The sequence below is a fragment of the Microcaecilia unicolor genome, chromosome 1 (assembly GCF_901765095.1).
Source record: "Microcaecilia unicolor chromosome 1, aMicUni1.1, whole genome shotgun sequence".
In the NCBI taxonomy this organism is placed as follows: domain Eukaryota; kingdom Metazoa; phylum Chordata; class Amphibia; order Gymnophiona; family Siphonopidae; genus Microcaecilia; species Microcaecilia unicolor.
Genome location: NC_044031.1, coordinates 43,442,193 through 43,458,120, shown reverse-complemented (window position 1 = coordinate 43,458,120; position 15,928 = coordinate 43,442,193). Strand labels below are relative to the sequence as shown.

General features: G+C 42.4%; 1 protein-coding gene across 1 annotated transcript in view; it reads right to left on the bottom strand.

The window, feature by feature from the left end:
• Window positions 1-15,928, bottom strand: part of LOC115466372 (microtubule-associated protein 4-like) — a 107,116-nt gene that overhangs the window by 60,670 nt on the left and 30,518 nt on the right. Inside the window, exons 4-6 of the mRNA XM_030197600.1 lie at window positions 15,570-15,886; window positions 14,050-14,175; window positions 8,893-9,018 (exon numbers count right to left, since the gene is read on the bottom strand). Coding sequence (XP_030053460.1) covers window positions 8,893-9,018; window positions 14,050-14,175; window positions 15,570-15,886 — 569 coding nt within the window. The remainder of the gene's footprint in view (window positions 1-8,892; window positions 9,019-14,049; window positions 14,176-15,569; window positions 15,887-15,928) is intronic.

Below are 15,928 nucleotides of genomic sequence, written 5' to 3'. Positions count from 1 at the left end.
GTAGCAGCTTTCCCTGTCTACCTTAAAATATGGACTTTACCTTCAGGAATTTGTCCAACCTTTCCCCCCCCCCTTTTTTTAAACCTATAGTTGGTCTTAAGTTAGCAATGTCTGTATAGTTCCACTATTGGGTCATGAGACCTGGTACTCATCCCTATCTTTATACTGGGCACTTGAAATCCAGATGGTATTAGAACAGTGGTTCTCAAATCAGTCCTTGGGAGACCCAGCCAGTTGGGCTATCAAGATATCAATAATGAATATGTATAAGATAGTCTGTTTGCAAGTCTATAAATCTCTCATGCATATTCACATTGTGGATGTCCTCAAAACCCACTGGGTATGTCCCAAGGGCTAGGTTAAGAACCACTGTATTAGAGCAGCTGTAACAAGATCGATTTATTTCCATGATGAAACAGAACAGCAAACTCCCTCCCCAAAGTGGAGGTTGTGCAATTTTACTGGGATTAGCATCTTCCAAGAATTATAAATAAGAACATTCTCAAAGTGGGAGGTTGGGGAAATTAGCTAAAGATGGGCAGGTGCAGAAAATAATGCAATGGGGCAAAACCAACAGGAGACCAAAACGACTCATCTGGTGTCAGTCAAGACTCTTCCTCCTGGTTGATGTGCACAACACACTTCTAAATGCAACCCAATACCAACTCCCCTCCTGCCTGTACCTTCCAGAAAGCCTACCAAACCCTCTTCATATCTGTCTCAATCATGAAGAAAACCTATCGGTGCCGACATCCCCATGTTTCTTGGAACTCTCAGGCAATCATTTCTAGGGCAGTGATTCTCAACCCTGTTCTCGGTACACATCCAGCCAGTCATTTTCAGGATATCCACAATGAATATACAAAAGATAGATCTGCATACAACGGAAGGGGTGCATGCAAATCTCTCATGCATATTCATTGTGGGTATCCTGAAAACTGGACTGGTTGGGCGTGTCCCGAGGACTGGGCTGAGAACCCCTGTTCTACGGCATTATTTCCAAATTGGTTAGTCTTATACATGCTATGATGGTAAAGATCATCACACCTAAGCCGAGGAATGTAGAGCATGATCTCAGTCACTCAGATTTACTGCTAATACTTACTGCAGTTCATGCATTGTGTCAAATGGCTTCCAAATTAAGCTCACAGGATTTAACATGTATAGGCAACCTATCAAGATGCACTTGGAAACTGCTTTTATCAAGCCTGTAATGGGAAATTTCTACATCTTTCTGCCAAATGCTCTTGGTATTTAAAGATCTATAGTGCACTCCACTTAAATGCACATGGGATAAGCGCACACACACCAAGAATTTGAAATGTATGAAGTCAGAATGTGCATTGGATTTCAGCCAAAGGCGCTTGGCAGATTGGGCACAGGAACGTAGGTAGCGGATTCTAGAGGTCAGCCAAGGTTGGGGTTTGGTATGTCTTATAGAACAGGGAATGGGAGGAGCGAGTATCCAGAGCAGAGGAGAAAATAGTACTATAGGAAGAGACAGCCTCATTGACAGACGGATAACAGTGGTTGAGGTTTGAAACACTGGAAGACAGAGTAGGAGAGTCAATAGCCTGAAGATTCCTAAATATATTGGTGGAGATTGGATGGGACTGGGGGGGGCGGGGGGGGAGGGTGTTTAAGTGTGAAAGTTATCAGATGATGGTCAAAGAGAGGAACAGCTGAGGCCCAGAAACTGGAGAGTGAACAGTTGGAGATCGGATCAAGACAGTGGCCATTCTGGCGAGTAGAGGTAGTGGAGCACAGTTAAGACTGAAAGAGGATGTTAAAGCGAGAAACTGAGAAGCATAAGAGTCAGAGGGGATCATTAACATGAATGTTAAAATCCAAAACATGAGGGAAGGAGATGAAGGTTCAAGAAAGAAGAAAAGCAATGAGTCAAAATCAGTGAGAAAATAAGAAAGGGACTTATCAGGAGATCAATAAATGACTGCTACTCAGAGAGGTAGAGGAGTGTGAATAGACAGATGAAGAGGACTTTGAAGGAAGAAAAACAATGAGACTGAGGTGGAAGAAAAGAGCAGTAGCCCAACACCATCTTCAAGGTCAACCGGGCAAGGAGTATGGGAGAAAAGGTAACCTCCATGACACAGGGCCACAGGTGAAGCTGAATCTTCAGGGCAAAGCCAAGTCTCAGTCAGGGCAAGCAGATGGAAAGAACGAGAGATAAGGAGCTTGTGGATGTAGGAAAGTTTGTTACAGACAGAGTGGGCATTCCACAGTGCACATGAGAAAGGCAGAGAAGAAGGGAAGAGGAGAGGAACAGAAATTAGACTGCAGACAACTCTGTGATCTGAACGAATAGGATGAGAGCTGATGTGGAGGACCAGGATTGGGACCGATATCCCCAGAGGAGAGCATAAGGAGGAGCAAGAGAGTACGGAGAAGAGTAGGAGAGGCATGACAACAGCGATGAAGGTGAGGTACTCAGAATGGAGACGGCTGAATGAAAAGAAGGAAATGAAGAAGTTTGAGAGTTGAGAAGGGAGAAGACAAAAGAAAAGGTGAGATGATGAAAGCAGAGCTGGTGGTTGGGAGGCGGGGCTAGTGCTGGGCAGACTTATACGGTCTGTGCTGGGGCTGGTGGTTGGGAGGCGGGACTAGTGCTGGGCAGACTTATACGGTCTGTGCCAGAGCCGGTGGTGGGAGGCAGGGATAGTGCTGGGCAGACTTATACGGTCTGTGCCAGAGCTGGTGGTTGGGAGGCGGGGTTGGTGGTTGGGAGGCGGGGATAGGGCTGGCCAGACTTATACGGTCTGTGCACTGAAGAGGACAGTACAAATAAAAAAGTAGCACATATGAATTTATCTTCTTGGGCAAACTGGATGGACTGTGCAGGTCTTTTTCTGCCGTCATCTACTATGCACTAGAAGGTGGGCAATGTGTTCCTGCAGTATACAGTGATGAAGAAAGATTGGGGAGGGACAATACCAAAAAGAGACTCTATACTGGAGCCATAAAAAATAGCAAAGAGAAAATAAAAAGTGTATACAGAAAATGTTTCGGCACGCAGCACCTAGAGCTAAGGACCTGGATGGATCAGGGTGGACCTGGGGAGTCACCCTGGAGAAGGCTGTGAGGATAAGCAGATGGGCTGCAAGTCCTCCACAGCACCTGCAAAGATTTATAAATCAAAATCATTTAAACCTTAATTCTAAACAATACAGCTAACCAGTTTAAGTAAACAAGTTGTGGATAAATGACTAAAAAGCAAAGAAGTTGGAGGGCTTTAATGATGACCCGTGAAAGCCGCCAGAAGAAAGCATTCCAATAATCAGCTTTGCTGAAGCTAATACAGTCCTAAAGTCATCAGAAACTAAAGGTCTAAAGCTAAGCAAATAAAAGTCTTAAAAGGCAGATTTAACCACCTGTCGCATGTGGCACCATGGATAAAGCGGAATTTAAGATACTTTAGACCCTGTTTACAAAGGCACGTGCTAACGTGTAGATGCCCATAGGAATATTATGGGCATCTACATGGTTGGCACATGCTAAAAACGCTAGCACACCTTTGTAAGCAGGGCCCCTAGATGCCAAACTTGCTGAGAAATCTGAATCTGACAGTCGACAATGGCTAACACTACATTCAAATAATGCTAACTAGTAAAGAATTTCAGGCTTCTTAATGGATATATTCGAGTGAGAACTGAACAGCACACTGAACATTTCCAGATGATCACACAATCAAGGGTTTAAAATTATTTTGATGGAACGGTCCTACTTTATAAGACTTATAACCAAGGACTCCAAATTCCTCCTTTTGGAGAATGTTATTGCAAACGTTATTGTGTTATCAACAATGGATTTAGGAGCATAGGTATGTGTATGAATGTGAAATATTATAATTTTAAGAGAATTTTGATGTCATTGGAAATTTTCTAAGATTATATTAATAAAGAATATTTATATCTGAGTTTCTAAAGGTATTTCAAAAGAGTTATTTGGTACATATAATTTGTGTAGTAGCAGAGGTGATATTTAAGCACCTAAATAAAGTGTTTTAGAGGGTAAGGAAAAAATATATTTTGAAAGACTTTGGAGTAATGACATACTTATTTAGAGAGGGTGATGGATGCAAAACCAGTAAACTGAATTTAAGAATATGTACAAGCAGAATATTCCTAGCTGCAAAGATGTGAAAGACAAACCGCATCACTGAGGTTTATGAAACTGCACCAGGAAGTAAACTGAGTCAGCCTTAGATCTTCTTATCCTTATCAGCCATCATTCTAGTGGGCCGATGCTTAGAACTCCCACTGTAAAGCTAAAGCCAACAGCACAGAACTCATACCACTGGAACAATGCAGAAAACTAGCTCACTAATACTCCAAGGAAATGCTATTCAAATTATGTACGAACTGTAAAAGCAAAAGCAAAGGGGTGGGAGGAACGTGCTTGGCGCATTTGCAGAAGTGTTTCACAGTACAGGCAAACCTGAAAGTGAAGCACACATAGCGCCTGTTTTCTGCGCATTTAAATAAGCTTTTCAAAAAAAAAATTTTTTTTTAAAAACAATTTAAGGTTTATATATAAGCGCAGGAATCGGGTACCAATGTGTGCTTTCACTTTCGGGTTTGCTCCGACTCGCACATATTCATCTCTACCAGCGCTTAGGGATTTGCATGAGCTCCGTTCTGCTCCCAAATGAAATAAAAACCAACAAAAAAAGGTTCGATCACATTACACCTCTTTCATTACAAAATTCTACCCAGTAATGAACAATAACGCTCCGGTTTATAAAGCAGTGCCGTGTCGGTGCTGCTTCGTAAACAGACCCCTAAGTCTTTTCTGACTCTGTACTAACTTAATAAAGACAGTGGAGAATGGTATACAACCACCATCTAACTTAAACCAGATGTTACTGACATCTGGGGAAGTCACTTAACCCTCCATTGCCCCATGTAAGCCGCATTGAGCCTGCCATGAGTGGGAAAGCGCAGGGTACAAATGTAACAAAAAAAAAAAAAATTACAGGATTCTCTTATCATTGCTGCTGCCCTGAAAGAAACCTTTGTCAAAAAATGTAAAAACCCATTTGTAAAGACTCTGGTACTATAGATTGTCAATTACAGTTTAAATTGTGTATGTGGGGAACACAAATCTGAGCATATATTTTATTTGTTACATTTGTATCCCACATTTTCCCACACATTTGCAGGCTCAATGTGGCTTACATAATACCATGAAGGCATTCGCCAAGTCCGGTACGGGATAAGTACAAAATGTTGTAGTGGGATAGGGAAGATAAGATTCAATCAAGTTGGGTTTGAGGTAAAAGGGTTTGTCAATGTTCAATACGATCTTTGATAGTGAAGTGTTGCAGGGTTGAGTCACTTAAGTTGGGTCATTCGGATATGCCTTTCCGAATAGGTGAGTCTAATAATTTTCTGAATTTTAGGTGATCATAATAATTCTTCCAGGATTTATTTCCACACAGGCTCCTAAACATGGGGTCTTGCACTTCCAACCTGGTCTTAAAACTAATCCAGCAACCTGATGGGGGAAGACAGACGGGCTGGGAAATGTGCAAAATGGCCACAGTTGAGAGGCAGCTGCCGGCAGGAAAAGGAGAATAGCCCCATGGCAATGCTATCCCACTCAAAAACCTGAGGTAAAGTGAGGCAGCCTCTTGCTGAACAGCAACCGTTAGCAACATACACCACTACAGTTTTCTTAAAGCAGTGGAAGCTAATTTCACAAGAAAAAAAACCCCTCACAGAAATAAAAGTCAGGTTACCTCAGCAGGAATAGTAAATTAAACTGTATACTTGTGTTTTGAAGACTGGCACAAACATTTCAAAGTTGTTAATAAACCTCAGCCTCATAACATTCACAAGGAGTGGAGCTGGGGTGGGGGGGAGAGAAAGGATCTGGCACCACCAGGTTATCACCCACCATGGGAGGCGAGAGACGTGAGACCACCAGGTATCAACCATGCTCAGTAAGGCAGTGTACAAATCAAAGACCACCACCCAAAACCCCCTTGCTCAACTGACACCCGGAAACCACTTGGGTCAGGAGCTGCCAAGACAAGCAGGAAGGAGGAGCTGCATGATCTATCAACCATTTGCTAGGAGACGAGAAAAATACTGAATATTCCAGGCTGCACGAAACCCTTAAGGAGCGAAGTACTTGGAACTATTTTTTTCTGTCTCCTCCTGTTGGTGGATGGACGTAACCCGCTTGTTCTGGACTGGTCTGGACCAAGTGGAACAGGCTCTTATAAACTGCTTGTGGGTATACATGAATAATGATTAGGAACCCTGTAAAACAGCACATACTTTTGGGTAATCTGCACACAGCCCCCCCCCCCCCCCCCCCCCCCCCCGAGGCATAGCTTGGATGCAGCTGCAATGTGTGTATGAATTTATCATATATATGCATACATTTACACCTTCTGGGGAGCAGAGGTAAATTTATGTGAGCATTTGGGTAATAATGGTGGGGGAGAGCACAGACAAATAAAAAGGCATGCATCAGCACCCTTTTTTTAATATAAACTCAGTCTATTAGAGATCAGGCACCCCTTTCAGTCTGACAGGAGAATGTTTGTTAGTCCAACAAACAAAATCAATCTGTGAAGAAATTATATTTTACAGCCCCACTTACCAACCTGTGTTAACACAAGCCCTCTTAGTCTCAATGGGGTGTATTAACTAAGCACATGTTAAGGAAAGTTTTGATATTTAACCATGTACTCTACACAGTTACCAGATGAATCTGTAGGAATGACCAGTTGCAAGTATCATGAATCATTAGATAGCTGTAATAGGTAATAGCTATTACTACTAGGGTACGCTATTCAAACTCTGCTCATTCTGTTTATTACAACAGTCACCTGTGCTTTATTGTGAAGTAAATTTGTCTACTTCAACGACCTCTGAAGACCTGTGACACACTAAGAACCCCACAATTTAACACACGCTTAAAACCTGCACTAGGTAAAGGCTTTCTTCCTGCTTCCCCCTCCATAAGGGCTACAACCCTCAGTGTTCTGTCATTACTGCTGATTGCACTCAAACTAAAATTTTGAGTATGGAGAAAATCTTCAAAGCCATTAACCCAAATTATTTAGTCACAAAAAAAATCTAATTTATCTGGGTAAGATAACATGATAAATGTTTGTGTCTAGCTATAAAACACACAGACCGCCATAGCATGTCCTTTTAGCTAGGTTAAAACGAGGCTCTGTGGTGGACACAGCCAGGTCAGGAAAGGGACGACATATCATACTTTGTCCTTTTTTTTTTTTTTGCAACTACATCCAAAGCAGTTTTCACAGTATATACAGGTACTTATTTGTACCTGGGGCAGTGGAGGGTTAAGTGACTTGCCCAGAGTCACAAGGAGCTGCCTGTGCCTGCAGTGGAAATCGAACCCAGTTCCCCAGGACCAAAGTCCACCACTCTAACCACTAGGCCACTCCTCCACTAACAACATTCCATGTAGAAGCCTGCCCTTGCAGCCGCGCAGGCTTCTGTTTCTGTGAGTCTGACGTCCTGCACGTACGTGCAGGACGTCAGACTCACAGAAACAGAAGCCTGCGCGGCTGCAAGGGCAGGCTTCTACATGGAATGTTGCTAGTGGAATAGCAACATTAACATTCCATGTAGAATCTCAAATAGTAGCAACAGAATCTCAATAGTAGCAACATTCCATCTAGAATCTCCAATAGTAGCAACATTCCATGTAGAATCTCAAATAGGGAAAGGGAACTGGGACTTCATATGCTGCCTTTCTGTGGGGTTTACATAGTATATACAGGTACTTATTTGTACCTGGGGCAATGGAGGGTTAAGTGACTTGCCCAGAGTCAAAAGGAGCTGCCTGTGCCTGCAGTGGGAATTGAACACAGTTCCCCAGGACCAAAGTCCACCACCTAACCAATAGGCTACTCCTCTACTAGCACATTCCATGTAGAAGCCTGCCCTTGCAGCCGCGCAGGCTGCACGTGCAGGACGTCAGACTCACAGAAGCAGAAGCCTGTGCAGCCTTCTACATGTAATGTTGGAATGTTGCTAGTGGAATAGCAACATTCCATGTAGAATCTCCAATAGTAGCAACATTCCATGTAGAATCTCAAATAAGGAAAGGGAACTGGGACTTCATATGCTGCCTTTCTGTGGGGTTTACATAGTATATACAGGTACTTATTTGTACCTGGGGCAGTGGAGGGTTAAGTGACTTGCCCAGAGTCACAAGGAGCTGCAGTGGGACTCAAACCCAATTTCTCAGGATCAAACTCTGCTGCACTAACCACTAGGCTAACTCCTCCACTCCAAGGAAACCCATACACGTACAGGCTACTATTCCCACACTGTCACCTGTGCAAAAGCATCTGGACATTTGGTGCTTGCTAATTCAAGGGGAAACAGACATCTTTATTTTACAAACTGCAAACATGGGCTTTGCAGTTATGCATAAGGAGTCCTGGCATGAAGCTTTAGTACAAATCTAGAGCATGAAGTGGAGGAAGCTTTACATTCCTAAACAGATAGGAAGATGCAGTTAAAATAATCACTGTCTGCAGTATACAAAAACACACAGATTACCCAAGTCTAAAAATCTGGCCTATGCAGTTGACATGTTCCACTTAAGCAGAGGTGCACATCGTAAGAAGTGCAAGGACAAAAGACATGCAGGGGTGAAAGTGCAGCATTAAATGTAAGTATCAGTAGTACACTTTGCAAAATGTCAACAGTTAGAAAGAACAAGGAACGCAATTAAAAATGAGGTGGGATGCAACAGTGCAATAAAAGGACAGGATAAATTAAGAATGAAGGGAAAGCGACTTGTGAGAAAATAAGGTCAGCCCCACTTTCACCTTTTCTCTTCATTTGGTGAAAGGTCTGTAAAATAAATATGACTCACTTTCCCATCGGTCTGTTTTTGTGCACTCTCTTTAGTGACAGCTGTTTTAACAGCAGCAGTTCTAGTTACTGGAAGGGGCTCAGACTTGCAGGCTGGGTCAGCTGACTTGAGTTTTGTTACTTTGGCCTAGACAGAGACAAAGGCAGATGATTTTAAACCAAAATATGCAAAAGCAAATTATAGGGGAAAATAATTGATGTTAACAGAAAACAAATCAGACACAAAAACCAAAAAAGGACAAAGCGCAGCAAGCAGGCACAACTTCACGTAGGGATGGCTAGATTGAGTGACAACACCTCCACCACAATCCCATCAGACACAGAACCATGAAGATGTTACTGCTACTGCTGTTTGGGTACTCCAGAAGAATTCTATGCAAAATAAAACACTGCACAGAATTTTTGAAAATTCTTCATTCTTAACTCTGTGTGTGTGTAGAATTCCCCCATCATGGTCTTTTCTGCCCCAGGATCTGAAATCTCCCAACTTTTCCAGCTCAAGTTATGACACTGCCTCCCCCCCCCCCCCCCCCAACCCACTCCATTCAACCAGAGATCACCGAAACCCACACCCTAGCTTGTTCTCTTCTCAGTCCCCCTGGCACATACTCTTGAGTTTGGTCTCTTCAACTCGGCATAGATCCTCCTGAGGGGCCAAACCTCCTACTCCTGCCACCCCCACATAAAGGCACGCACACTGTATTCTCCCACCCATGCATACATCTCTCCTTTCTCCCCACCTCCAGGCACAAACTCCTCCAGCTCTCCCCTACCCTACATATCCCCTCTATCTCTACCACCACCTGCAAAGTAGGACAAACTTTCTAGTATTTTCCCTTACCCCAGAGCCTAATGTAACAGCAGAGGAGATACAAGGCAGGTCATCCTTTACCAGTCTTCAGGCTGGAGAAGAGTTGGCTGGGGAGGGATTTAACAGGTCTACAAAATCTTTAGTGCAGTAGAACAGGAAAACAAATTGTTTACTCGTTCAAAAAGCACAAAAACTAAGATGCTCCATGAAGTTTAGATAGTAATACTTCTAAAACATTTTTTTTACTCAGCAAATAATGTTACATTTGTATCCCACATTTTCCCACCTATTTGCAGGCTCAATGTGGCTTACATACCGCAGAGGCGATCGCCAATACTGGTTATAACAAATACAAAGTGAGGATGTGGTAAAGTAAAGTTCATGTGTGAGACACATTGGGGAATTGTAAGAAGAAGAGTTATGTCCAGTATGAGCTTTGGTTTTGTTGTGTTGCTGGGTTAAGGCATTTAAATTGAATCGTTAGGATATGCCTTTTTGAACAAGTTAGTTTTTAGTATTTTCCAGAATTTCCGGTGGTTATATGTTGTTTTCATGGCTTTTGGTAATGCGTTCCATAGTTGTGCACTTATATAGGAGAAGCTGGATGCATAGGCTGATTTGTATTTGCAGCTTGGGAGATGGAGATTTAGGTATGTTCGTGTTGATCTTGATGTGTTTCTGGTTGGTATGTCATCTACTATGTTAGATTAATATTTAAGCTGGCAATTTTCTCATGCCACTCATATTGACTTCCGGCACTGCCTACCTATTTGTGCTCACATTGATTTTAAGTTGCCTTCTCACGTTGCTTGGTTTGCCCTTATGCGTGAGATGGCTGCCTGGGTGTTGACTCAGTCCTCCCGATGTTCATCTGTCTGGACGACGCAGTCAGTACTGTGCTCTTCGGCAGCATCTATTGGACTTATACCTGACAGTCTGCTGAAGGCTTTCCCCATGCACATATATGCATGTCACCTTGGTCAAGAGAGTGGAGGTGGGTGGGGGAGAGGGATAGAAAACATTTTATAATGAAAAGTTACTACTACTACTATTAAACACTTCTATAGCGCTACTAGACTTACGCAGCGCTGTACAAATTAACATGAAAAGACAGTCCCTGATCTGTAGCCTGTACGGACTAAGAGTTGATGTGTTGTACATTTTTTGACTGTTACTTCATTGGATGATGCTCCATATTTATGTTTTTCTTGTTGCTTTTGGTTTCAATAAAGACATTAAAAAACAAAAAGAGAAAAAAAAAAAAAAAAAAAAAAAAAAAAAAAAAAGATTGCCTTGTTGTGTTTAGATTTATATGGCTCTGCTCTTATACATCTCAGTTTTGTTGCTTTTACCACGCAGATCCACTGGTCTCTTATTGAATTCCCCTTCTTTTAAGCATATAATCATGAAAATTATTTCTTGAAACGTTTCTTTCCCAGTTGTGCAGATTTGGAATGGTTTGCCAGTCTATATAACATTTCAAATTTCTTATGCTTTTTAGAAAAAACCTGAAAGCATGTTTTTCAAAAATATCTGAATTATTCCGATTGCTTATTTTGTAATCTTTTGCTGCAAACCACTTTAGACCTAATGCAGAGATTAAGTGCTTTAGAAGCAAGCAGATTAGATTAGAAAAATGTGAAATACATGTGATTGATTGGGAGTGAAGAAAGGAGTGAAGAAACATGATTCAGAGGGGCAGGTGGGGGGTGTCAACCTGAGGATGCATGTTTTTTTCGAGAGCGTATCATACAAATATGATCCATTTTTGGCTTAGTCTTCAGAAGCTGGATATGATATATTGTGGTTTCAGCAAAGCTTTTCGTACAATCCCCCATTGAAGGCTGACAGTAGCATCCTGGGGCTACTGGAGGATAGGCAAAGAACCAACCGGCTAAGAAATTAGGAAAAAAAAAAACCCTGCTCCATTTGATATTTAAACGTGTTCTCTATAACTAAGCTTACCAGGAGCAGCCATTCAGAGTTGCAATACTGGGCCAGATCAAAGGTCACAAGTAACTGGCAGAATCCGAAAGAGTAGCAAGATCCCACACTATTGATCCCAGAGATAAACTGTGGTGTTTCCCATGTCTACCTTAATCATCATCTATGGACTTCATCTCCAAGTTGTCCAAACCTTTTTCAAATTCAGTTACATTGGTTGCTTTCACCACATTATCCAGCAGCAATTTCCGGAGCCTAATGTTACATTGAGTGAAAAAAATTATTCTATTTATTTTAAATATAACACTATATAACTTCATGGAGTATCCCCTGGTCTTTGTACTTTTTGAAGGCGAAAACAATTGGCATTTACCTGTTCTACACCACTCAGGATTTAATAGACCTCTACCATATCTCCCCTTAGCTGCCTCTTCTCCAAGATGAACAGCGCTAGTCTTTTCCCACATGTGTACTGATTTTTGTATTTGGTATTGTCACCCTTTAGTTAGGCAAAATGGCTTGACAAAGTTATTTCTATATAGCTATGTCTCTGGAAAAAGGTGACTAAAGTATTGGATTCAAAATGTTGAGAATTGAAAACGTTTTCATGTCATGGGTCCATAAGCAGTCTGAATGTTACATGTTTGAACTTTTTAACATTTTTTTTCACATAAAAGGATGGGTTTTGAACCGTTGTATTACAAATCGTTTGGTCTAACAGAATTCATTAAAACCTCATTTTTTTGTTTCCCCAGAGATGGTCACATACCTCCACAATTCCAATTCTAGCTCTGGAGAGATAAGTCAGCATATGTGCATGGATTGAAGTGTGAATGTAGGTAAAAATGCACATAAATACCCACAAATAGGTGCAAACAATGCAGTGCTTTTAATGCTGGCTAACACAGAATTGTCCTTTGCAAACTGGAACACAACCTATTCAGTACTGCTTCCATACTGACCCAAAAGACTTCATACATATGATCAACGTGCCATGTCATACAATCAACTGCATTTGGTTTTTAGGCTAACTGGCCCAGATGATCAGATGAACACAATGAGCACGCGAATGAATGCTAAGCAGGGTATTACCTATTCCTCCCCAATGCTCAGTGGGCAGTGCGCCAAACATTGGTGCTGTTCCTGCAACAAACCATATGCCCCTCCCAGGACAGCGACATGGGGGGGGCAGGAGGTCCAGCAGACCTCCAGACCCCAACACCCACCCTGACATGAGGGCTGGAGATTTTGGTGGATCTCCAGCCCCCCTAACTCAAATAACCATCCCTTGTTGGCCCGTGGGCTGCCAAGATAACCCTCCACCCGCCTTGGTGGTCTAGCAGCCAACCAGCCCCTCCCCCGTACCTCCGCAGTGGAGGAGGGAGTGTTATTCCCTCCTCCAAAGCGGAGGTAGGATGGGTTGGCCGTGGGGTTGACAGTCCACTTAGCCCACCATGTCGGGAGTGGGTGTTGGGGGTATGGAGGTCCACTGGACCTCCTGCCCTTCATGTCACTGTCCCCTGGGGGGGGGGAGCTTGGGGGGGGGCACTAGGCCACCAGGGTCTTGCTGTTGGAGGAGGGTCCATGGGTCCCACAAACCTCCGGGCCCCTGTGTTTCACAGGTCCGGGCATTTGACAGCCTGGACCTGTCAAACAAGTGCAAGAGGGATTGTGCCTGAGCAAGTGCTCAGGCATAATCCTCCCGCACAGTATCCCAATGATCAGAGCTAATAGCGTGCTTAAACTTGCATGCTATTAGCTCTGATCATAGAAGCAGTATAGCCCCGCGTTGTTCCGATGCTAATTTTAAGTGCTATTAGGAACAGTGTGGGGCTTTTGAGTCATATATGCTTTCAGTTCTTTTGTTTTAAATCTTCACATGCTAGCTGTACAAGTGGTTGGATTAACATGTCTACCTTTTTCATATTTGGTTGTTTCCTAGAGTTTTTCCATTTTTTTGTCTCGTGTATTTTGAAACCTACTCCAACCCTTCTTGTACTCTAATACATATTTTGCAAAAAGAATCCCCTCACTACCAAAATCCAGCTAACTCCACAGTTATTGGTCATAAGGACTTCCAGGAACAAAAGGCATGAAGTCAGGAAAGCAAACAATCCTATAATAAGCTATAAAATAAAAAATAAGAAGAAACCCACCACCGAGCCAAGAACTTAGAGTGTTGCTTTAAAAAACCTGTTTATAATTACACAGTGTACTTACATAGGAAAGCAGAATGTGCTAAGATGATGTAAAGAAGCAGAAAAGGGCACAGCCAGAGGTTGTGCAATATGAAAAAGTAAAGGAAGAGTTAAGACTGAAGGGAAAGTGCGTGTGAGGAAAATCATCAGGTCCATCTTCTCTTGGCTTCATTTGGTGAAAAGTCTATAATTAAAGAAAACTCACTTTCCCATCGGTCTGTTTTTGTGCACGCTCTTTAATGACAGCCGTTTTAACAGCGGCTTTTCTAGTTACTGGAGGGGGCTCAAACTTGCGGGCTGGGTCAGATGACTCAGGTTTTGTTACTTTGGCCTAGACAGAGACAAAGGCAGATTATTTTAAACTAAGATATGTAAAAGCAAGACATGGGCAGGGGGAAATAACCGATGTTAAAAGAAAAAAAAATTAGCAACAAATGAAACTAGACATGTTAAGCAAAGCAAGCAGGCATTTTCCTAGGAAAAACAGGAGCACGAAGAGGTCCTCTAGATCCATGACCCCTATTTACCCTTCCACCTTTAAAGAGCAATAGGCTATGTCTAGCCATAACTGGCCTTAGTCTATTCTATAAGTTGGGTGCTCATATTCCAGAGTGTGCAACTTCGAGGGCAGAATGCACCTGGGAGGGGCATGGGCAGGTTGAGGGTGTGTCAGGCAGTTACACGAACAGGTTGTATAACATCAGGCACAAGCATTTACAATAGCCATCGAGCTAGTGTAAGTGCTTGTGCTTAACATTAGGCCCACAAATGCGGACTTAAGCTAGTATTCCATAAAAGGCAACTGTGCACAGAACTACCATACAGGGTTCGTACTTAGTGTGCATCATCCCAACACCTAACTTTAGGGAACCTTTTGAGAATTACCCACATTATGTTGTGTTTTTAGGTAAATGAATACAGAATCATAAAAGAAGTATACTGAATAAACATATAACATACCTATTACTTTATTCATTAGCGTCCTCACCAGACCATTTCAGAACTTGTGGGTGTTGTGCCCATTGACCAACAATCTGCTGGTGATGGGCACAACCCACTGGTTTTGGACTGGTCTGATAGGACTAAAAGGAAATTAGCAGGTAAGGCCCAAGGCCTAATTTCTTCTTAAGGTTTTATTAGATTGTTTTAAAATCTGTCAATTCAGTACATAATTTTTGTGTTTCTATATGATTATCAAGTCTCATTTACATAATTATACATTCATATACATCATGCTAAGTTTTTAATGATTTAATTGCTTATTAGACATCTATTTTAAATCTTTATTAAAAATAGAAGAAATTCACAAAAGATAACCACCAACAATTTTTTATCCCCCAAATAATATCTGACTGCCCAATACCTTACTGCGACTTTTTTTTTCCCCGTTTGTTTGTGGCTTATTTTTGCAGTTTTCTGTACATTGTGTTTGTGTGCATGGTAGTCGCCTCTTTGTACCAGTCCTATTCATTAGACATCCTGAAACCCCACTGCCAGGTGTGCCTTAAGAGAGTATTAGAAAAACAGTGCTTCAGATTGTATTGATAGCTCCAGATTGTATTGTTAGCTCTAAGGGACAATTTACAAAAACTTTTGAATACGCATGAAATAGCCTTGCTCAGTACCAAAGGAATGAGGATTCAAACTTGTTTCTTTTGTCTAGAAACGTACAGAGATGAATCACCAAAGGGGACCAGTTGGAAGACATGACAAATCATGACCTACCTTGCCTCCACCAGGTTGGTGCTTCATGTTGTCTGTAGATCCAATTTTGGAGCGGACATTCTTCAGGTCTGGAGCTGGTGCGCTGGCTGGGCGAGTCTGCTTGGGCACAGTACTGGGCTTGGGTGGTGGGACTCTGACTGTTGATAATTTTTTGGTGTCTGTAGTAGAGTCTGAGGCGGGTTTCGCCAAGGCCTGCTTCAAAGGCTTGGGGCGGTTAGGAGCTGTTCCAGTGGAAGATGCGCCCCCTGGAGCAGTAGGTGTGGTTGTATTGCTTCTGCTGGAGTTCACTGGGCTAGTCTTTGGACGACTTAACTCTGCTGCAAGGAAGGGGAAACCAGTATAAAACAAGTGGACTTTTC